At 37.4% G+C, this 19,236-nt stretch overlaps 1 protein-coding gene across 3 annotated transcripts in view; it reads left to right on the top strand.

Moving 5' to 3' along the window:
* KDM4B (lysine demethylase 4B) overlaps positions 1 to 19,236 on the top strand; it is a 282,960-nt gene that overhangs the window by 224,565 nt on the left and 39,159 nt on the right. For all 3 annotated transcript variants that reach the window (XM_051971832.1, XM_051971833.1, XM_051971831.1), the window contains 3 exons: positions 130 to 302; positions 16,130 to 16,635; positions 17,405 to 17,525. In XM_051971832.1, coding sequence (XP_051827792.1) covers positions 130 to 302; positions 16,130 to 16,635; positions 17,405 to 17,525 — 800 coding nt within the window. The remainder of the gene's footprint in view (positions 1 to 129; positions 303 to 16,129; positions 16,636 to 17,404; positions 17,526 to 19,236) is intronic.

Genomic DNA, 19,236 nt, shown 5'->3' with positions numbered 1-19,236 from the left:
GAGCAGATATGATGGCCCAAAAGATTTAGGTTCTCTCAAAAAAAAGGGAGGGGGAAGGAGGCTGGTTTTATTGGTATTAAATTATTTAACCAAGAATGTCAAATTACTTTCACAAATCTACTATCCTAGGTCCCACAGAAAAAGAAGCCAACCTAGGAGGCATAAGACGGAAGACCAGAAGTCTTTGGGAGAGGTTATGGCTGCAGAAACCCTTTTGGAGGAGGGCAAAGTGAAGGAAGAACCTAAACATGAACCTGATCTAGAAGAAGAAGAGCAACACAAAACTCCTGAAGGTGGTGAAGGTAAGTCACAAACCATGTGCCAGTGTTTCTTCTCTCCAGCCCACAATGAGGGGGATGATCTGTGATAATTATTTAAGCTTTCATTAAAACAGGTAAGGCATTTAAATGCAGAGATGCAATCACACGTTCTTTGAAGTATTGAAATAAGATTTTTGTTGATTTTAACCAGAAGCTCAATGGAGTCTTTCTCCAATGCTCAGTCAGTACTTACATCTACAACAGTAGTAGATTCTCCCTCTTTCTTTTAGAAGTCAGTTCAAATAGCTTTTTGGCAGGGTTGGAAGTGTTTGCCAAAGCTATTGGTTTTATAAAAATATATATTACAGGAGTTACATTTTTTAAAAAATATTTCATAAAGAAATGAATCGATATATTTTATCTGCCCCATCCTAACCAGGATAGCAGTTGTTCATAGCTCATAGAAGAATGAAGTGTGTCTGTCTTCAGTAGACAAATTTTTGTTAATTCCATTACTGCAGAACACTCTCTGCCCAATAGGCTCCCCATCAATAAATAAATCAATCGCCTCATATGTAGAGAAAGTCAAACTGGAATTCTCTTGTAGCCCTTGAGCAAGGCAAAGAGATATAAAAAGGCAGAACGTGCAGGATCCTTTTAGAACTGGCATTCTGGAAGCCCATGACCAGAACTGTCTACGGAAGCAGTGTAACATAGGTTCTAAAATCCCTGCTCTGTCCTGTATAACACAACAGATCCTTTGGAAGATTGGTCTTGTGCAAGGAAAATGTGAGGAGAGCAACAGGAAGTTTTCTTTCCCCTTTATTTGCAAGTGCACATATATTTAGTGCATTATGATGAATGTCCCAGTTCAGCCATAAATTTATTAATCACTATAATAACAAATAGCCCCAAATACTTATGTTTCCTTTTATATATATATATATATATATATATATATTTATGTGATCTTTTGACTCTTAAGGATGGGCAATTCAGCTTTATTGTTACTAAAAACAAAACCATTGTATGATTTTTAAAAAATTATTTTTACACAGGTTTGGTACTTCTAGAATCATAGAATTAAAAAACTAGTTTGTTGTTGCTTAATTTGTTTTTTTTAAGTCCTGTCCTAAGGAATTTGTGATCCTATTTGGGATCTTCTTGACAAAGATACTGAGTGGTTTACCATTTCCTTCTCCAGTTCATTTTATAGATGAGAAAACTGAGGTAAACAGGGTTAAGTGACTTACTCAGAATCACACAGCTAGGAAATGGATTTGAACCCAGGTCTTTCTGACTCAGACTTGATACTCTATCCACTGGACCAGCTAAGTGTTCTTAAAAACTAAAAGGAACCTTAGAATATAGCTTGTTAGATTTGGTAGTGAGCTTTATAATGTTAGAGCATTGGGATATCAGAGCTAAAGGGGACCTTAGAGCATAGGATTTTTATTAGATGTCCTATTCGATTCTTTTTTTTTTTAAATAAATTTTTATCAAACTTTGCTTTTTCATCTAAATTTTCTCTTTTCTGCTCCTTCTTCTTGTCTGTCAGAGTCAGCCTATATAATAGAGTTTTTTGTTTTTTTTAAGAGAGGAAAAAAAGTAAGCAAAACTGATCAATAGTACCTCAAAAAAGTCTGACTGCATATGGTATTTTCCATGGGTGGGCCTCTACAACTTCTGCTGAGGAGTAGAGGGAGATGCCCTCTTGTGGCTTTCTCTTTGGAAAGAATTTTTAAATCACATTCACTGTCGTTATTCCCACAACTATAAATGTTGTCACTGTTGCTCATTAAACTATATAGCAATTTCTTCAAGACTGTCAGCATTTCCTGTGTTCCTCGTGTTCATTGTTTTTTATATACAATAAGAGTCTATTATATTCATGCAACCCAATTTTAGGATAACAGATGGTAGCTTATAATCAATAGGAAGCATATATTAAGAGCCTGCTCTGCAAGGCTACTGTGTTCTTGGTACTAGAAGTTTCCATTCTATTGGGGGAAATAGTATACATAATACTTTAAGCTGTGTTCCTCATTTTATAGCTTGGGAAACTTAAGTGCTTTGCCCAGGATTACACCGCTAGTGTGTGTCTAGGGCTGCATTTGAATCCAGGTTTTCTGACTCCAGGCCCAGCACTCTGTGCACTATGCTCTAAGTTATGTGATTTTGGCTATTATTTTCCAATTTTACAGTTGAGAAAACAGATTCAGGATGGTTAAATGACTTATGGATTATCACAATATCTAATAAGTTGGGATATTTGTTTTTTAGATATCTTCTGGGTATAGTATTTTATTGTTGTTGTTGCTGTGCCTTATAACAAAACATCTTAGCCAAAAGGAACCTTGAAACAACGAATGTTAAAAGTAGCAGAAACTCTAGAAACCACCTAATCCAATTGCCCTGTTTTATAAATAGGGAAACTAAAGCCCAGGAATAAAAAGTGTTTACTGGAAGGGTTATACTGGAATCAAGTCACTGGAGCTTTCATAAATTTTCCATCTTGCTAGATAGTTTTTTGAGCAGAAAAGAGGACAAAAAATACTGGCTTGATCCATATTCCTTCATGGTCAGCAGATGGAGATTGCCTCAGTCTCTTTATATAATAACAGAACTTTGGCTAGGTCCATAGATGTTCATGTATCCTCTGCCTGGCTCCTAAGTTGCCTTCTTTTTAGAATTATCTTATGATTGATGAACTCTGAAAGCTCTTTTCTTATAACAATTATAGTAAGTCAAGAATACCTCATTGTAGGTGTCTGGACAGTATGGCATTTAAAGTCCCCCTTTTCCCTTTTTTCTCTCTCCTTCTTCCTCAGTTTTGAATAAATAGAGAAAAAAAGTCATGTTTTGGTGGCTTTCTTAGCTGCCATCTAAAACCAAATGTTTCTGGACCATGGTGGTACTACTAGCAATTTTCTGAACTCCTTTTCCTCTCCTTTGACCAAGATCAGGCAGGTAGCCCTGAGAGAGAAAGTAGCTCGTACATTGCTTTCTAGAGTGTGGTGAGGAAGCTGGTGCTAGACTGGACAGTTCCTAGGTGGTTCCCAATTTATGAATGGGTTGTATTATCAAATTTTGTTTATAAGTCAGATATTTGGAATTCAGTGCATTTACTGTTTTGAATTCTCTGATATTGTGGCTCTCTTTCCACTGTTTGAGTGCCCTCTTAGACTATAAGCTCTTTTTGGAAAAGGCAGATCTGTCTCCACCTCAGCTGGGATCATATAGTAGTAGAAATTTAGACCTTAGAGATATCCAATAAATATCACATTTGATTATGTCCTTCTTTAGTGCTTTAAGCATTATTTGTTTTCCATTTGTATTGAATTTGAGTAAAGATGAAGAGAAGGGAATAAGCATTTAACTCTTACCTTGTGTCCCAAACACTGTGCTAAGTGCTTTATAAATTTTATAAATATCATCTCAGCTGATCCTCACAACAAGCCTGTGAAACACATGCTGTTATTCCCATTTTACAGTTTAAGGAACAGAGGCAGAGAGAACTTAAGTGACTTGCCAGGGTCATATAGCTTTTGAGTGTTTGAAGGCAGATCTGAATTCAAGTCTTCTTGACTTTAGTCTGAACTCTCTTTCTTCACCTGCCTACCTCTAGCTAGCTTAATGGAAAGAGCAATTTTTTTTACCTCTTTTTGGATTGTGGCCCTATGTGAGTTATTTCTCCATTCTTTGTCTCATCTTTCTTATTTGCAAAATCAGGATGCTCCTTGCATATACAGGAAATATTACCAGGAAAGCATTCTATGAACTTTTAAAGAGTTTAGAAATATAAATGATAAGGATGGGATGGTAAAAATGTTTTTATTAGTGAAGTAAATACATAGTTTTTAATTCACAATCTACTCTAGCAAACTATAGATACAGTGTCCATAAAGTTATACTGTCCATTACAGTTTATTTTTCTTATTTTTTAAAGAAATGGGTAATGTATGAAGACTGGTTTTCCAGGCTTATGAATAGGATCCTATTTATTCTATAATGTAACTGAGTTATTGTACTAATAGTATACATCTTTGTTCTGGAAGGAATTCATGGAAAATGAAGAGAACATTTCATCCCCACTCTTTCCTGTGCCTTAGCTCCTGGGGCAAATTTTTGAAATAACTTGTTTATATGCAGTATCTTTTTCTCCTACTTCCATTCCTGTGCCCCTCTTCTTACATCCTGCATCCCTCTTCCCTTCATCTTTATCCTGACTTGCTCAGGGGTGTGCCATTTTCCACACTAGTCCTACCCATACACACCTAATTAAAAACTTTTCCTTCGGTGTACAGATCTTAATCTGTGTTTAAGGAAAACAGCACAAATAAGTTGTTCCATAACAATGTGATAACTAATCCCAAGGTATTTGCATCTTTCAAAGCCTTTCCCCCCCAGTATACAAAGTGAATTTTCATAAGATACTTATGTGGTGTTTTATGCAAAAAAAGTTATGCTGAAGATAGAAAACATTCAGGCAGTGTTGAGACTGAGACTGAGTTTGCTAGGGAGAAAGGACTAGAAAGAGGTTGGGAGTGCCTGGGAATGTACTCCTGGATCTGTTCCCTTAACTGATTCTAGTATTTTCTCTTCCTCCACTTCCAGGCACACCGATTTATTTGAATATACTCACATTTTACCCAAAGGGATACCATGACAATAGCACACCTCCTACCATCATCAGGTGTGGTTGTTTATGGGACTTATTTGTATTGTAAGCTTTGGATCATATGTAGATATTTATATCAGTGGTTTCTTTAAAATTGATTTCAGATTTTTTTTTCCTCCTTTTTGGTAGCCTGCTAGTTTCATTTGTTTCATAAGGATTTTGTAAGAATCACTCATTTAGGTAAATCATTATCTTCTATTTCACACATCTAGAATGTGTTGCATGAGGGATTGCAAGGAAGTATGTGTTTGTAAATACTACCCATAGAAGAAACTTCTAATACAAAATTTAATAATGGGTAACTGTGTAAGTGGCCTTTATGATGCCTTTACTTCTATTGTATTGGAAATCTGGTCACTGTTTGCTTGGTTTTCTTCAGAAGTTCTCCAAGAGCGCTCTTCTAATCTGTCATTTATATGTCTGCCAGAATAATCTTTCCTGGGGATAGATCTTATTCTCTTACTCATCTATGTTAACATCTCCAGTGACTCTATTACCCAACTAGTGAATTTCAAACTCTCTTAGCATGGCGTTTAGAGCTATCCACAATCAGATTCTCCCCTACCTTTCCAGCTTTATATCCCATTTTTCCTTGACATACTCCATATCCTCAGCAAACTGTTTTTCTACATTCCCAACAAATCCAATCCTAAAAATATGTTAAACATTATGGTGTGTAACTCTTTGTGCTTAGGTGCTGAGGATTCAAGGATAATATAAAAACAGAGCCTTTGTCCTTTCCTATATCTAGGATGACTTTCCGCTACTTCTTGGCTTAGTGAATTCCTTCTAAAAGGCCATGTCCTGTAAGCATGTCCCTTCCTCTGGTTAGTGATGACCTTCCCTTTTGAAACTTATTTAAACACTGTCTGTCTCATGTCCTTATGACAGAGTCATCCCTCTTGGTGACTTCAGTTCCATAAAGGTAAAGATCATGTCCTAATTAATCTTTTTTGTTTCTTCTTGTCTACAGTGTACTGCACATAATGAGTGTTTGTTAGATGAATGAATGCAAAAATCTCTGTTTTAAGAACTCAGCAATAAGATAAGGCAATAAAATTACGCAAGTCATTATTACTAATCCTTGAGGTTTTCAGAGAAGACTGGAGTTCAAATCCTTACTTTGTCATTACTATAACTTTCATCAAATAACTTCTTTGAGTTCAGCCTCCTCATCTGTAAACAAGCAGGTGGGGCTAGTTCACCGAGGTCCCTGCAAGTTCTAAATCCTCTTATCTTTATATATTAAAGGTGTGACTGCCAAGCAATCTTACTAATAGCTTTAGTGCCTCTAAGATGAGGATCAAATGAAGTAATAGAACTAAAAATCTTTGCAAGTCCTAAAGTACTATGTAAACATCAGTCATTGTTATTATCATCATTATCATTTTTAACTGGAGACTAATCAATTTGAGCCTTGCTTGTCCAGACTTGAGATTAGATTATAAATTCCTTGAGGCAGAGTCTATGCACTTGGTAGATTTGTAATGAATTGAATTATACCCCATTAAGTGTGACCACTGTAAAAGAGAATGTTGTCAAATTTAGGAGGTTAGATTTTCCTTTCTAAAGCTATAAGAATAGTTTAATGCCATGATGAATATCTCTTGCTTGCTTGAAGGCTCTTAGTCATTACACTTTAATACTTTGAATGAAAGATAAATCTAATAGCTACATTGATTAAATAAATGATCATACTTAGAGACACCTGAGAAATGGTAGCAACCATTACATTATGTGGAATGATTTGATAATTTTAATGTATTTTCTTTTCTAATTTTGATACTAGCTTAATGTTTTTAAAAATTGTAAGTGCTAAATAACTCTCTTAAAAAAACTTACTATAATATGCATTTATTTAATGACAAATTCTTAATAGGGAAAATATTTTGAACTGCTAAGAAGAGGAAATTATCTGAAAGTGTGATCTCTTTACATAGACCTTAGGGACTACATGATAATAAGGAACCTGTATATCTGATTGAGAGTCTAAAGGACAAAAAGAAGTTATGTGGCTTTGTAATTTGTGGAAGTCCATATAATGCTTCTTCTGGTGTTAGAGTATCCCAGACACTTTTGTGTTCCTACCATGTGCAACTATGTTTTAGATCTGTTCTTCAGACCTCTGCACAAACACCTGCTTTTTCCTTGACTATCACCATAGGGTCTTATGACTAGTATTGGGTAGGAGGAAGAATCCAGCAAAAGGAGTGTAGAAAGCATTGGCAGCCCTTAATTCCCTCTATCCTAGAACAGCTCAGATTAGCAACACTCCTTCCCATTTCACACAAGCAGAATGAAGTACCACTGTACATGGGAGGGAATAAATAAAAAAGTGATTACTTGTAGAAATGGAACAGTTTCAACAAGTTGGTCAAGTAGACAAGTTGTGGAGGGCATATGATGGCCTCTTAGGAAAATCTAGGATATTTGAGACAGGAAGGGCAGAAGTAGAATGTTATATCAAAGGTTACTCTGACTTTTATTTTCCTGTAGCCACTTCCAGGATACTGAACAGGGTAAGTACTGAATCTGAGTTGTGTCTGAAGAACCCCCAGTGAAACCTGCTACCTCCCAAAGTAGGGCATTCCATTTTATTTTAGGGAATTATGTTTTTTCTTATGTGGATACTAAATCTAATTTTGTATGATTCTCCCCTTCTACATGAGTCTGAGAGAAAGTGGTCATGTCCCTCTGCTCCTGAGTCTTCTCTTGTCCAGGCTGATCACCCCCCACCTCAGCATCTTGATTATCCTTAGTCACTGGACATACTCCATTTTGAAGTCAGAATATTTTACTGACTAGGAAACAGAGTCCGAAAGAAAGATAGCAATTTGCCCAAGATCATACTTAGAGTACGTAGTGATGTCAGGATCTGAACCTAAGTCCTGTGGCTCCAGATTCACTGGAAAGATCCTCTTTACAATGGTGGTCTTTACAGTTGGGTTTCAGTTGTCAGCCAGTGCCTGGTCTTAGAACCAATGAATTTTTTCAGAATCTCCTGCAGTCATGGAGCTCCAGGACTATAGGAGACACTGAGGACTAGAGATTGCTCTCTGTGGCATCTCTCCCTGGAACTGGAGTCTCTGTCATTGCCATCATCTTCATCATCATCACCATCACCTCCAACTGATCCTGGCAGTGTCCTAACTTTTTTCATTCATCCTGTGATGCCAGAGCTATGCCAATTATCCTCATTGTCCAGTAAGCCATCATGATAAAAAAATTGACTAAGGACTTGGAAGGTCTAGAGAAATAGTCCTCCAAGAATTCAAGCGCCACTTCATTATAACCAGCATACTGGGCCTTTAGCAGAAATTGCTAGCCAGTTAGAGTGAGGTTTCTTTGGACAGTTATTGGAGGAGAGATGATAAAGCAGCTAATTTTAGTCATGCTGTAAAAAGGAGGCTGTACTCAAATATATTTTTAACTCCAGTGGAATCTAGAAATCATATTACTTTTTCAGAGAACATTGATACTCAGAGAGAAAAAGTCTCCAGGATCACATAGTAAGTGACAGAGTCCAGATTAGAACCCTGGCTGCCTTATAGTCAAACACAAATACAAAAAATTGTTCCGTGTTTAAATGAGAGAACTTTTCTGGTCTGTTTGAGTTCTGATTCAAAAGAGCCTATTGGATTTGGCTTTCTTGCTCTCTCTTTTTTTCAAATGCATCACAAAACCAGAAAAACTCTACATACATAATTGAATAAAGTGGAATTTAAAATCCAATTCAGATTCTAATTTTCAAAACCAGATAGTATTTATGAATGCTTATTTGTCCAAGGGCACTTAGCATATGTATTGAATGTAGCAACTGGGAAAAATGAATAACACCTAGGTTTAAGTCAGCTGATGGAAGGACATGGTAGAAAAAGAGCTTCCCCTGCTACTTTTGTAGCAGGACCTTCAGTCTCCTCATAAGAATGAGGTGAGTGGCTGGACAAATTCTCAAATCCCATCAGACATGACCAGTGATTTTTTTTATTCACACCATGGGGCAGCCTAGATGGTGATGGGGAAGGGGGAGAGAGGCTAAATTCCCTACAGTGCTTCAACCGCGGTGGGTGATTCATTGGTTTAATTTGTGAAAAATTTTTACAAAGATGATAATGCTCAAAATGCTTCTGTCTTTGAAAGATGGATTAGATTTAAAGGAAAAACTATTTCCTAAAGCAATGATGACACATTTAACAATAAATTCTATCCCTTGGGATTTTAAAAAGTAGGCAATGCAGTGGAGAGAGCCTTGGACCTGGAGGCAGCAGACCTGAGTTCAAATGTGTCCTCAGACTTATTGTGTGACTCTGGTCATCACTTAATTGCTTTCTGCCTCAGATTTCTCACCTATCAAATGAGGAATCCAGAATTGTAGTGAGATAATATTTTAAGGTGTTTTATAGAACCCTAAAAGTGCTATTGAAATACATGTTGCTGGGGTGATGGTAAATTACTCTTTTTGTTTTGTATCAGGGTCTTTCAAATCAAGCCCTACCTGATCTTGATGATGCCATCTAAGCTATTTTACTGCTACACAGTACACAGTACCTGGCACTCCACAAATACTTGTTGACTGACTTCAGCTCCCAGTCTGTACTCTTTGGTGTACTCAGATTTCCTTTAAGCAGGAAGCGGGAAGTCCCTCCATTTAGGGACTTCAGCCCTTTCTTCTTTCTTGGCTCCACAGTCTCTTTCTCCCTCAGCTTCATAGGATTTAAAATTAGAATAGAGTATAGGACTTGGAGTCTGAAAGAGCTGAATTCAAATGCAGCCTCAGATACGCACTAGCTATCATGGCAAGTCACTTCACTTTTATTTGCCTGTTTCCTCAGGCAGATTATAAAGATCAAATGTGTAGGCATAAGTAAAAGACATTGCAAATCTTCGTCCTTATTACTGCTACCTATTGTTGTTGTAGTCTAGTCACCTCATTTTAGGGAGGAGGAAACGGAGACCTAGGGAAGCTGAAGAACTCCCCCCTGGCCCAGGGAGTCAAATCTGCAAACATTTATTAAGTGCTCATTGTATATACCCAGAAGCAAAAAGGAAGACTTTGCCTGTCCTTACTTTCTAAAAGGGAGGTTTGAGGCTGAGAGATCCCTAGCTGTACAGGGAAGGTGAAAAGTGAAGGAAGAAATGTCATTCCTGAGTCATATGTTTGTAAGATTTATAAACAGCATCTCTGCTCGGCTGCTTAAATCCAACACCAACCAGTTTATAATGAATTGGGCTACAAGAAAGCTGAGGGTATTATGTATCAGTTGCTGTGTTTTTTTTTTTTTTTACAACTTCTCCCTTTTCCAATGGCCTATACCATAAGTGTGCTACAAAATGATATATTCTTTGTACGGAGAGCTGGTTCTGCTCTACTAAATTATGAGGGCTGCAGGACTTGGAGCCTCAAAAGAAAGAATTGGGGGGTGGGGAGAAATACTGATTGATGTACTAGGCTGGCAGGTGGCAGACATTTTAAATACTCTGGGTCTGCGATCTTCAAAAGAGGCATCTTCTGTTGGCCTAAGGTAATGTTGGTCTCTTGTTTATACTTGGAGTCTGCCTTTGAATTCTAGTATAGGAATCTCTCACTTAATTGACTGACAGCCTTGTAAAATAGATCTTCGTCATCTTAACAAATCATTGAAAGTTTTAAATAAAAGTCCTGGTTATCAGCTCCTACTGGTCATTTGGAAATCAATAAAACTAGGTGGGGCTCAATTCTGCATTGCTTTTTAAAATTTTTATATCACATTTTCTTATAGAGAGTATAAATATGACCTATTGTTGTGTGACTAGGGAGAAATTCAATTTGACTTTCATTCAATATGTTTGTTTCTCTAAGGAAATTCAATATGCCTCTTTCCATAATGCTGCAAAGCTGTTTTTCTAAAGGGCTGCTTTCAGAAATATGACACTAACTATTTGGATTGACCTTGTTGCCATTTTTGTAAATTTGTCTAAATAAGACCAACAGAATCTAGCCTTTTAAGAGATGGTCCGATTGAGATATCAGACTAAATGACCAAGCAAGAAATCTCACAACTTCATCTTTCTCTGGATTTAATCATTTTACAGCGTCTCAGGTTATTGTGTTGCTGCTTATCTGATATTGTGCTATGTGGGAAACCTGGCAAATGGGCTTTGTCAAAAATATAATGGTTACTTCTTGATTAAAAACTGGTCTGTAAATCTTCATTATTAGGTAAATATCCTTACTCTCCCCCCATTACTTCTCTCACTCTCTCACTCTGATGATGGCCAAGTAGATCCATGTGGTAGGTGGGAGTTGGGGGACAGTTCTGATCTTTTTCTGTAGAGAGTCATCTAATTTTCATGTCCTAAGTGAGAAACAATCTTTTATCAAATATATTAAGGGCTAGCATCTCTCTGAGCAGCATCTATTATTTATTTTCCTTAAGTGAACCGATACTTTTATTCATGGATTTAAGAGAGGGGATACAAGACAGCAGAAGGGAATGTATTTCATTATTGATGTAACAAAGGGAGCAGTTAAAAAAGTGTCTATCATGACCCAGAGACTCACTTTAAGACCAGAAAAATTTTAATCATTGCAGTTCTGGAAAGGCTTAACATCAAAATAGCTTGATAATTGTTCTATTTCTCTACAGAGGGAATTAGAATTAAATCGTTACAAGTTGGGGCTTTAGAGGGAGGAAAAATAGAGTGGGAGATGCTTTTTCATTTCAGAGGGGGAATCCCTTGTCTCTCTTACAAAATATTGGGCTTCAGCCTTCCAGAGGACATTGTATGTTGTCCCAACTGCCTCAGAGATGTTGACAACATGCAGTTAAAATGAATGCCAGCAACAGCTAAGGAAGGAGAAATGAAAGCAGCGTTCAAAACGGTGGCCAATACTCAAATTGCTGTGGTCGTAGAATTGGGTCTGTTCTGTGATTAATTCATTTCTTTAAGGCTTGTTCAATAACTTGTAGTAGACTTTCCTTTACTGTGTAATGAGAGGAACAAGGGAGTCGATATTCAGTTAATAATCATTTATGTTGTTGCCAAGGGGTCTGAATAAACAGGGTGGCATTTACTTAGTGCCTCAGGCAGCTAGGGTGGTGCAGTGGATAGAGTGCTGCGCCTGGAGTCAAAAACACCTGGGTTCAAATATGGGCTCAGACCCCCAGCTGTGTGATCCTGCTGCACAGGTCACAATTTCTGTTTGCCTCTGTAAAATGAAGATAATAGCAATTGCCTCCCAGGATTGTTTGAAGAATCAACTGAGATGATCATTATAAAACCCTTAGCATTACACTTGACACATGTGTTGTGTAAATCTTAGCTTTTATTGTTAACTATTATTATTATTGCTTAGAGGTAGTTGATGGGGTGGCACTGCAGATAGAGCATTTGCCTCGAATCAGGCAGACTTGAGTTCAAATTCAGCCTCAAATATTTACTGGCTGTGTGACACTGGGTTAGTCACTTATCCTTTGCTCACCTCAGTTTCCTCAGCTGTTAATTTGGGTATTATTATGAGGATCAAATGAGATCATATATTTCAAAAGAGAGAGAAGATAGAGGAAATGCATCCTTCCTTATTCCATTTCCTTTTTCTTCCTACATTAGATTTGTTTTTGAGAGCTCCAAGCCTTAAATATAATATATTACTATTAATAGAAAAACATTATGTGTTTGGTTGTTGTATGCTTTTTGATGCATTTTTCCCATCTGTTATTTATTGTGTGACTTGGAGTAAGTTATTTTCTCTTTCTGGCCTTTAGTTTCCCAAAAGCCAGGAAAGGTCTTGAATTACATGTTTTTGAAGAATTTTAGAGCTAGGGGGTCTTTTCCTGCAGTTCTTTGGTCTTTACAGAAGTTCAGTGGGATATATAGGATTGATAGTATTAACTTGATTTTTTTCAGTACTCAAGAGAATTGTCATTTCATTCATTTGTAGGTGCTCCTACACCAAAATACATTGTAACCTCTCTCTGTTACAGTAATCCTGTGAATGGTCTTTAAAGACTTGGTGCAACTGAAAAATTCATTGCCCTCCATTCAATTTAGGGCTGACCCTCTGGTAACAGGCATAAAGTCTTTCACCTGACTTGATCTTTCTTTTGTGAGTAAGAAAACTGGGGCTCCAAGAGGATGAATGTCTCATGCTGGTTGTGATCAGAGTTAGTACCAGAACACACCTTTGCTGACTTCCAATGACTTGTGTGCCCTACTACTTGATTGAATTCCCATAACATTCATTTCTAGCTGATCTGAGAGAGCTCATCAGTGGTTTCTTAGCGTAGTTACTTGTTTCACCTTATGAAACAGCAGTTCTCAAAAGAATAAATAATTTGTTTAATTTATCTCTGGTATATGACATACTCTAATCACTTGGATAAATTAAAATGATGGTACTGGATGCTATATCTGACTTTGCCCTCCCATAGGCTTTCATATGATATGACAGGGAGGCAAATAAACCCCATGTCTTGCACCTGCAGAAAAACAAATCACCCTGCTGGTTCAAAGCCCTGTTTTACTGGGTGTATATTGAACTGTCTCCCAAAAGGAAGACAGTCTTTGAATCTTTTACCACCCCTTTGAAGCTGTCATTTGCCTACATTCACTTGAAGGTACTGTTCTAGCTTTGGCTCATCTTCTCACTTTTCTTCCCAGAAAACCTGCTCAACTCTTCATTGGGTCTCTAGAGACTCCCAAATAAATTCTAAACATCTTGCCTGATGGTCAAGTCCTTCTATAACCTGAATTTCCTTTAAGTTCTAAGCCATGAATCTTTACTCCATCATCACACTATTCCCTTCTATATGTGTGCTTTACTTCCTATAAACTGTCCTTAACTTTCTATTCTTTCTCCTCATCCTGTATTGTTCACAATTCCGTGCCTGTGTCCACATTATTCCTATAGCTAGGTTTTCTTCTTTCTCATGTCTACCTTTTGGGATTCTACCCATTCTCTAATACCCTCCCCTCCACTCCCAAATCCTGTCTTGTCTTTGCTCAGATGCTGTGCCAAAATCAAAAATCTTTTCTTCTTCCAACTTACATAGTACTTGCCTCTTTTATGCTTTTATAATTTTTTTATATCACAGATATTACATAATACTATTTTTGTATGTATTTTATGTCCCTTGATAGATTCTTAACTTCCTCAGAACAGGAACCATGTCTTAATTGTCTTACTTTCAGGATATACACCATTAGTTTTTTGTATATAATGAATATTTAATAAAAAAAAGTTTTTGAACTAGGAAGGTTTTTTTTTTTTACCTCTGAAGGTCATTTATTCCCATAAATGCTTGAAAATACAAATTTGTTAAGGAGATAGCCAAGTTAGATATTAGCACTGGCCTAAAAGATGCATTTTCTAGGATAGTAAACTTATTTAAAATAACTTCCTTATTAAATTAATTTGTTCCTCCCTCAACTCATTGATCTTTATTTCTCATAATTACTTAATTTGAACTCTATTCAAGTTAAGCCTGTCTCTTCTTTGTAGGCTTCCAGTGTTCCTCATTCCTCTCCGCATTTTGTCTTCATTCACTGCCTTCATATCTGAGCACCTACCATTATAGCACCACCTAGCATGCCCTCCTTCCCTAATTTTTACTCCAAATCCTGCCAGTCCTTCAAGGCTCCTGTCCTTCCCAAAGGTTTTTAGTCCACAATAGTACATTTCATTCCCTGAAAATGAAACTAAGTACTAGACAAGATAAAAAGTTTGTTCAATCAATAAATATGAAGTGCCCACTATGAGCAGGCACTGTGCTTATGCACTGGAGATACAAAAAGAGGCAAGAGACAATATTTCCTTTAAGGACTTTACAGATTAATTGGGGAGACAACACACAAACAAATACACAAAGCAAGCTAAATACAGGACAAATAGGAGAATAATTAACAGGGGAAAAAACACTAGAATTAAGACAGCATTTCTACCTTTAAGTCTAATTAAAAGGATAATACAGATAAGATGTAATGCTATATATATAGTTGAATGTTCATGTAGAATTATAAAGCATTGGGTTAGTCATCAAGCATATGTTAAGCACATTTTATGTGCCAGACACTGTGATAAAGATTGTAAGCATGTTTATCTCATTTGATTCTCAAAACAACCCTGTGGGGTAGGTACTATTAATATCCCCATTTTACAGCTGAGAAAATTGAGGCAAACAGAAGTTAAGTGACTTATTCAGGATCATACAGCTAAAAAGTGACTCGAGTCTGGCTGTAAATCAAAAGCTTCCTGACTTTTTTATACAGCACTCTAAGCTGCTCCACCACCTTGGAGGAGGTAGCATTTGAGTTGACTTTTAAAGGACAGGTATGAATGTTTCCTGTAAAGAGTTAGTAGATGTTGGGGTATTCTAGAGCTAGGGAAGAGCTTGATCTTAGGTTCTTAGGAGGGCTGAGAATAGCCCCATTTAGTTGGACATAAAAAGGTAGTACTGGAGGTAAGACAACAGAGGTATTGTGATGATATTTGAAAGTTCTGATAGAACCTTTAATAGCAGCCTCAAGAGTTTGAATTTAACTTGGGAAACCAAGGCAAGCTTCTGAAGATTTTTGAGTGAAAAAATTGTACAACCATAGCAATAAATAGGGTGTCCTAAGCATCTTAGTGCAATTTTAAGCTACTTAAGCCTAAAAAGTATTAGGCTTAGACCTCCTTTGAACCAGTGGTATAAAATTCAGATAGAAAACTAAATGTTATAAAAGAATATCTGGATATTGATTTAGCTTTAAAAATGTAATATTATTTTATGTTATGGTATATATTTATTTTGTTAAATAATTCCCAATTATATTTTCATCTGCTATGGAAGTGTTGTGGACCAGATGCAGTCCTCTGGGCACATGTTTCACACTTCTAGTAGACTATATAATGTCATATTCAGTTATTTACTGCTTTATCCACCATGTTTAATGTGTGTATCCTAAATTCCTAGCTAGATTGTAAGCTTCTTGTAAGCACAGCTGAAGTCTTAAACAACTCTCTTTTCCTCAGAGCTCCTGATAAATCCTAAACCTGTATTCAGGGTCATAGATCTAGAATTGGAAGGAGCTAAGGAGTCTCTTCCAGTTTCTTCATTCTGACAATCAGAAGTGACATAACCTACCCGCTTAGGAAATCCTTGTTGTTGGTAGATTGCTAAAAAATGTTGTTCTCTGTCAGTAACACATTTTTAATTTCTTGGACCAGGGGATGGTAAGACCAAGCTCCGTGCCCCCAAAGCCAAAAGTGATAAGAAGAAGAAGCACCATCACCACCACCATCACCACCACCACCACCACCCTCCTCAGCCGCCTCAGTTGTTGTCACCTCCACCCCAGCTCTGTACAGATGAAGAGGTCCCCCCACCACCTCCTCCCACATTGGAGCCCCCTGTGCTAGCACCAGTCTCTGCTGCCACAGAAGAGAGCTTTCCCTTAGCTGCCCCCCTCAACATTGTCCATCCCTCTGAGGTGCCCAGCGAAGAGGATGACTTTAAGCCTCGACCTATCATTCCCATGTTATATGTGGTTCCACGGACCAATAAGGTGGCATTTGACAAAGAGCGTGTATCTTGCCAGCAGACGCTTGAGCACTTTGCTCAGAAAGGCCAGATTTGGAGGGAGCAGACTGTGCCCATGGAGCTAACAGTGAAGGAAGAAGAAAGGGAAGAAGCCGAACAGGTGGAGATTGGTCCCAAAACCAGTGAGGTTCAGGTAATGTTATGGGAAAAGGAGTTAGCTAATTCTAGCATAAGCAAGCAGAAGGCATTAGTACTTTTGGAGAATTTACTTCTTAAGCTAATTTTGTTTCCTGGTTGTGATCAGAATTTGAACTAAAAACATCTGTGGAAGATAATTGATAAAACTCTTTGAATGTAGATTAGATAATGTGATGACTGAGAAAAAGGCATGGAATGTAACTGAGTCAGGTTGTCTAGATAGCCATTAGCTGGTTGCCCTTTTAGGCCTTCTAGGGACATTTCATCCTTCTTCAGTTGAGGTTATCCAGTAAGGAATGCTGGCTGTTCTTAGTACAGTGCATTATTGATCTGGCTAAGGGTGAAGATGGGGAACAAAAAAGATGTTTTTTTGAAATAATAGTTATTTCAAAGTTGGATTTGCCATTGATTCTTCCCTCTCCCCTTCTCCCCCTCCCCTTCTCCTTCCACTCTTTTCCCTTCCCTCTCCCCCCTCCTCCCTTTTTCCTTCCTTCCTCCCTCTGTCCTTCCTTTCTTCTTTTCTTTTTTTTTTAATTTATAGTTCTTGAAAGAATTGGGTGAAACACCCAAGGGCAGTCCCTAGGCAGATCCATGCTTATAGACTTGGGAATGAGCCTTTTATTTCTTATATTGAAGTGCAAGATTCCTTTCTCATCACCCCATTGGCTGAGGATGACAAAATTAACAGATTTCCTGGTCTTTCCATTGTATCCTCCTTGACATTCTGTCATTGTATTTCTTTTAAGTAGTTTTTATTTTTACAGGCTCCATCCACCTTTTCCAAATTGAAAATGGAGATCAAGAAGAGTCGGCGTCATCCCTTGGGTAAACCACCAACTAGATCCCCATTGTCTGTTGTCAAACAAGAAGGCTCCAGTGATGAGGGTGAGTGTGTAAATTTGCCTGAAGTTATAATGTAGATGTTAATACATAGATCATTGATGCTTAGAGTGGTAAAGAACTTTTGAACATAGATTATCAGTGCTATAAGTACCCTTATATAAACAGGTATGTATTGCACATAATTGTCAAGCACACAGACAAAATAGTCCCTGTTCTGGGAGACATATATGCATGTGTGCACATGTAAGTATTCACAAGATAACTCAAGAAGGGAGAGAATCAAAAAGAAGTATAATTAATGAATGACAATTGAATGGGGCCTTAAAAGAACACAAAAGAATTCTCAAAGAGACAGGTGATGGGGATCCTGGATCTGAGTTAGGAGGCTGAAGGGGTAACTTATGAAAACACATGAAAATGGAATACAGGGAATCACTCAAACCGTTTTGCACTAGAAAATAATATAATTTGTGATGAACAATGTGACCCATCTCTGCAATCTAGTGAAGCTAAATTGTGGAGAGCTTTGAATATTAGGAGAAGTTTTCATTTTATCATAAAGAAAATGGGGAACCCCTGAGAATTTTAGAACAGGCAATCAGGTGTGTATCTATAAAGATGATTGTGGTAGTTGCATGGAGGATGATTAGAAAAGGGAGTGGTGGAAATCTGCCCAGAACAAAAGCAGCAAGATTTCCTTTGGGTTGGGCTGCTTGATCTCTCAGCAGGAGGGGCAGATATGCCGGTGAGTATAGCAATGAGAGAAGCCAGGTCTAACATGAATGGGGAAGTTTATTCCCATAGTCATGGATCCTGGCAGTAAGATTTTAATTTGAGGACATCAATTTAAATCCAAGCCAGTCACTTTTTTCTTTGCTGGGACTCACTTTCCTTATCTGTAAAATGGGGCATCATTTTCTGCTCTAAATCAGTAATCCCTGTAACCCCAAATAGAATAAACAGGAAAAGATCATGGGTAGCAGAGGGGGAGTACTGTTTGACTTGTCAAACATGAATGAAATGGAAGTTTAGCAAGGAACGCTGGAAAAGAGTAAGCAGTGATTTGGAGAAGGCAAGAGATTTGCCCATGATTGCTTAGGAGCAGAACTTGAATCTATTCTTCTGATTCCAAGGCTCAATGTGCACTACTGCAGGAACCAGATATTTTTTTTAATAGCTTTTTATTGACAAAGCATATTCATGGGTAATTTTTCAACATCAACCCTTGCAAAAACTTTTGTTTCAACTTTCCCCTCCTTCCCTCCATCCCATCTCCTAGAAGGCAGGTAGTCCCATACATGTTAAATATGTTAAAGTATATGTTAAATACAGTATTTGTACATATTTATACAGTTGTCTTAGCTACACAAGAAAAATTGGATTTAGAAAGAAGGTAAAAATAACCTGGGAAGAAAAACAAAATTGCAAGCAAACAATTAACAGAGTGTAAATGCTTGGTTGTGGTCCACACTCATTTTCCAGTGTTCTTTCACTGGGTGTAGCTGATTCTGTTCATTACTGATCAATTGGAACTGATTTGGATCCTCATTGTTGAAGAGAGCCACATCCAACAGAATTGATCATCATATAGTATTGTCGTAGAAGAATATAATGACCTCCTGATCCTGCTCGTTTCACTCAGCATCAGTTCATGTAAGTCTCTCCAGGTCTTTCTGAAATCATCCTGCTGGTCATTTCTTACAGAACAATAATATTCCACAATATTCGTATACCACAATTTATTCAGTTGTTC

This window comes from Antechinus flavipes, chromosome 1 (assembly GCF_016432865.1).
Source record: "Antechinus flavipes isolate AdamAnt ecotype Samford, QLD, Australia chromosome 1, AdamAnt_v2, whole genome shotgun sequence".
Lineage (NCBI taxonomy): Eukaryota > Metazoa > Chordata > Mammalia > Dasyuromorphia > Dasyuridae > Antechinus > Antechinus flavipes.
This window is presented reverse-complemented; position numbering and strand designations above follow the sequence as displayed.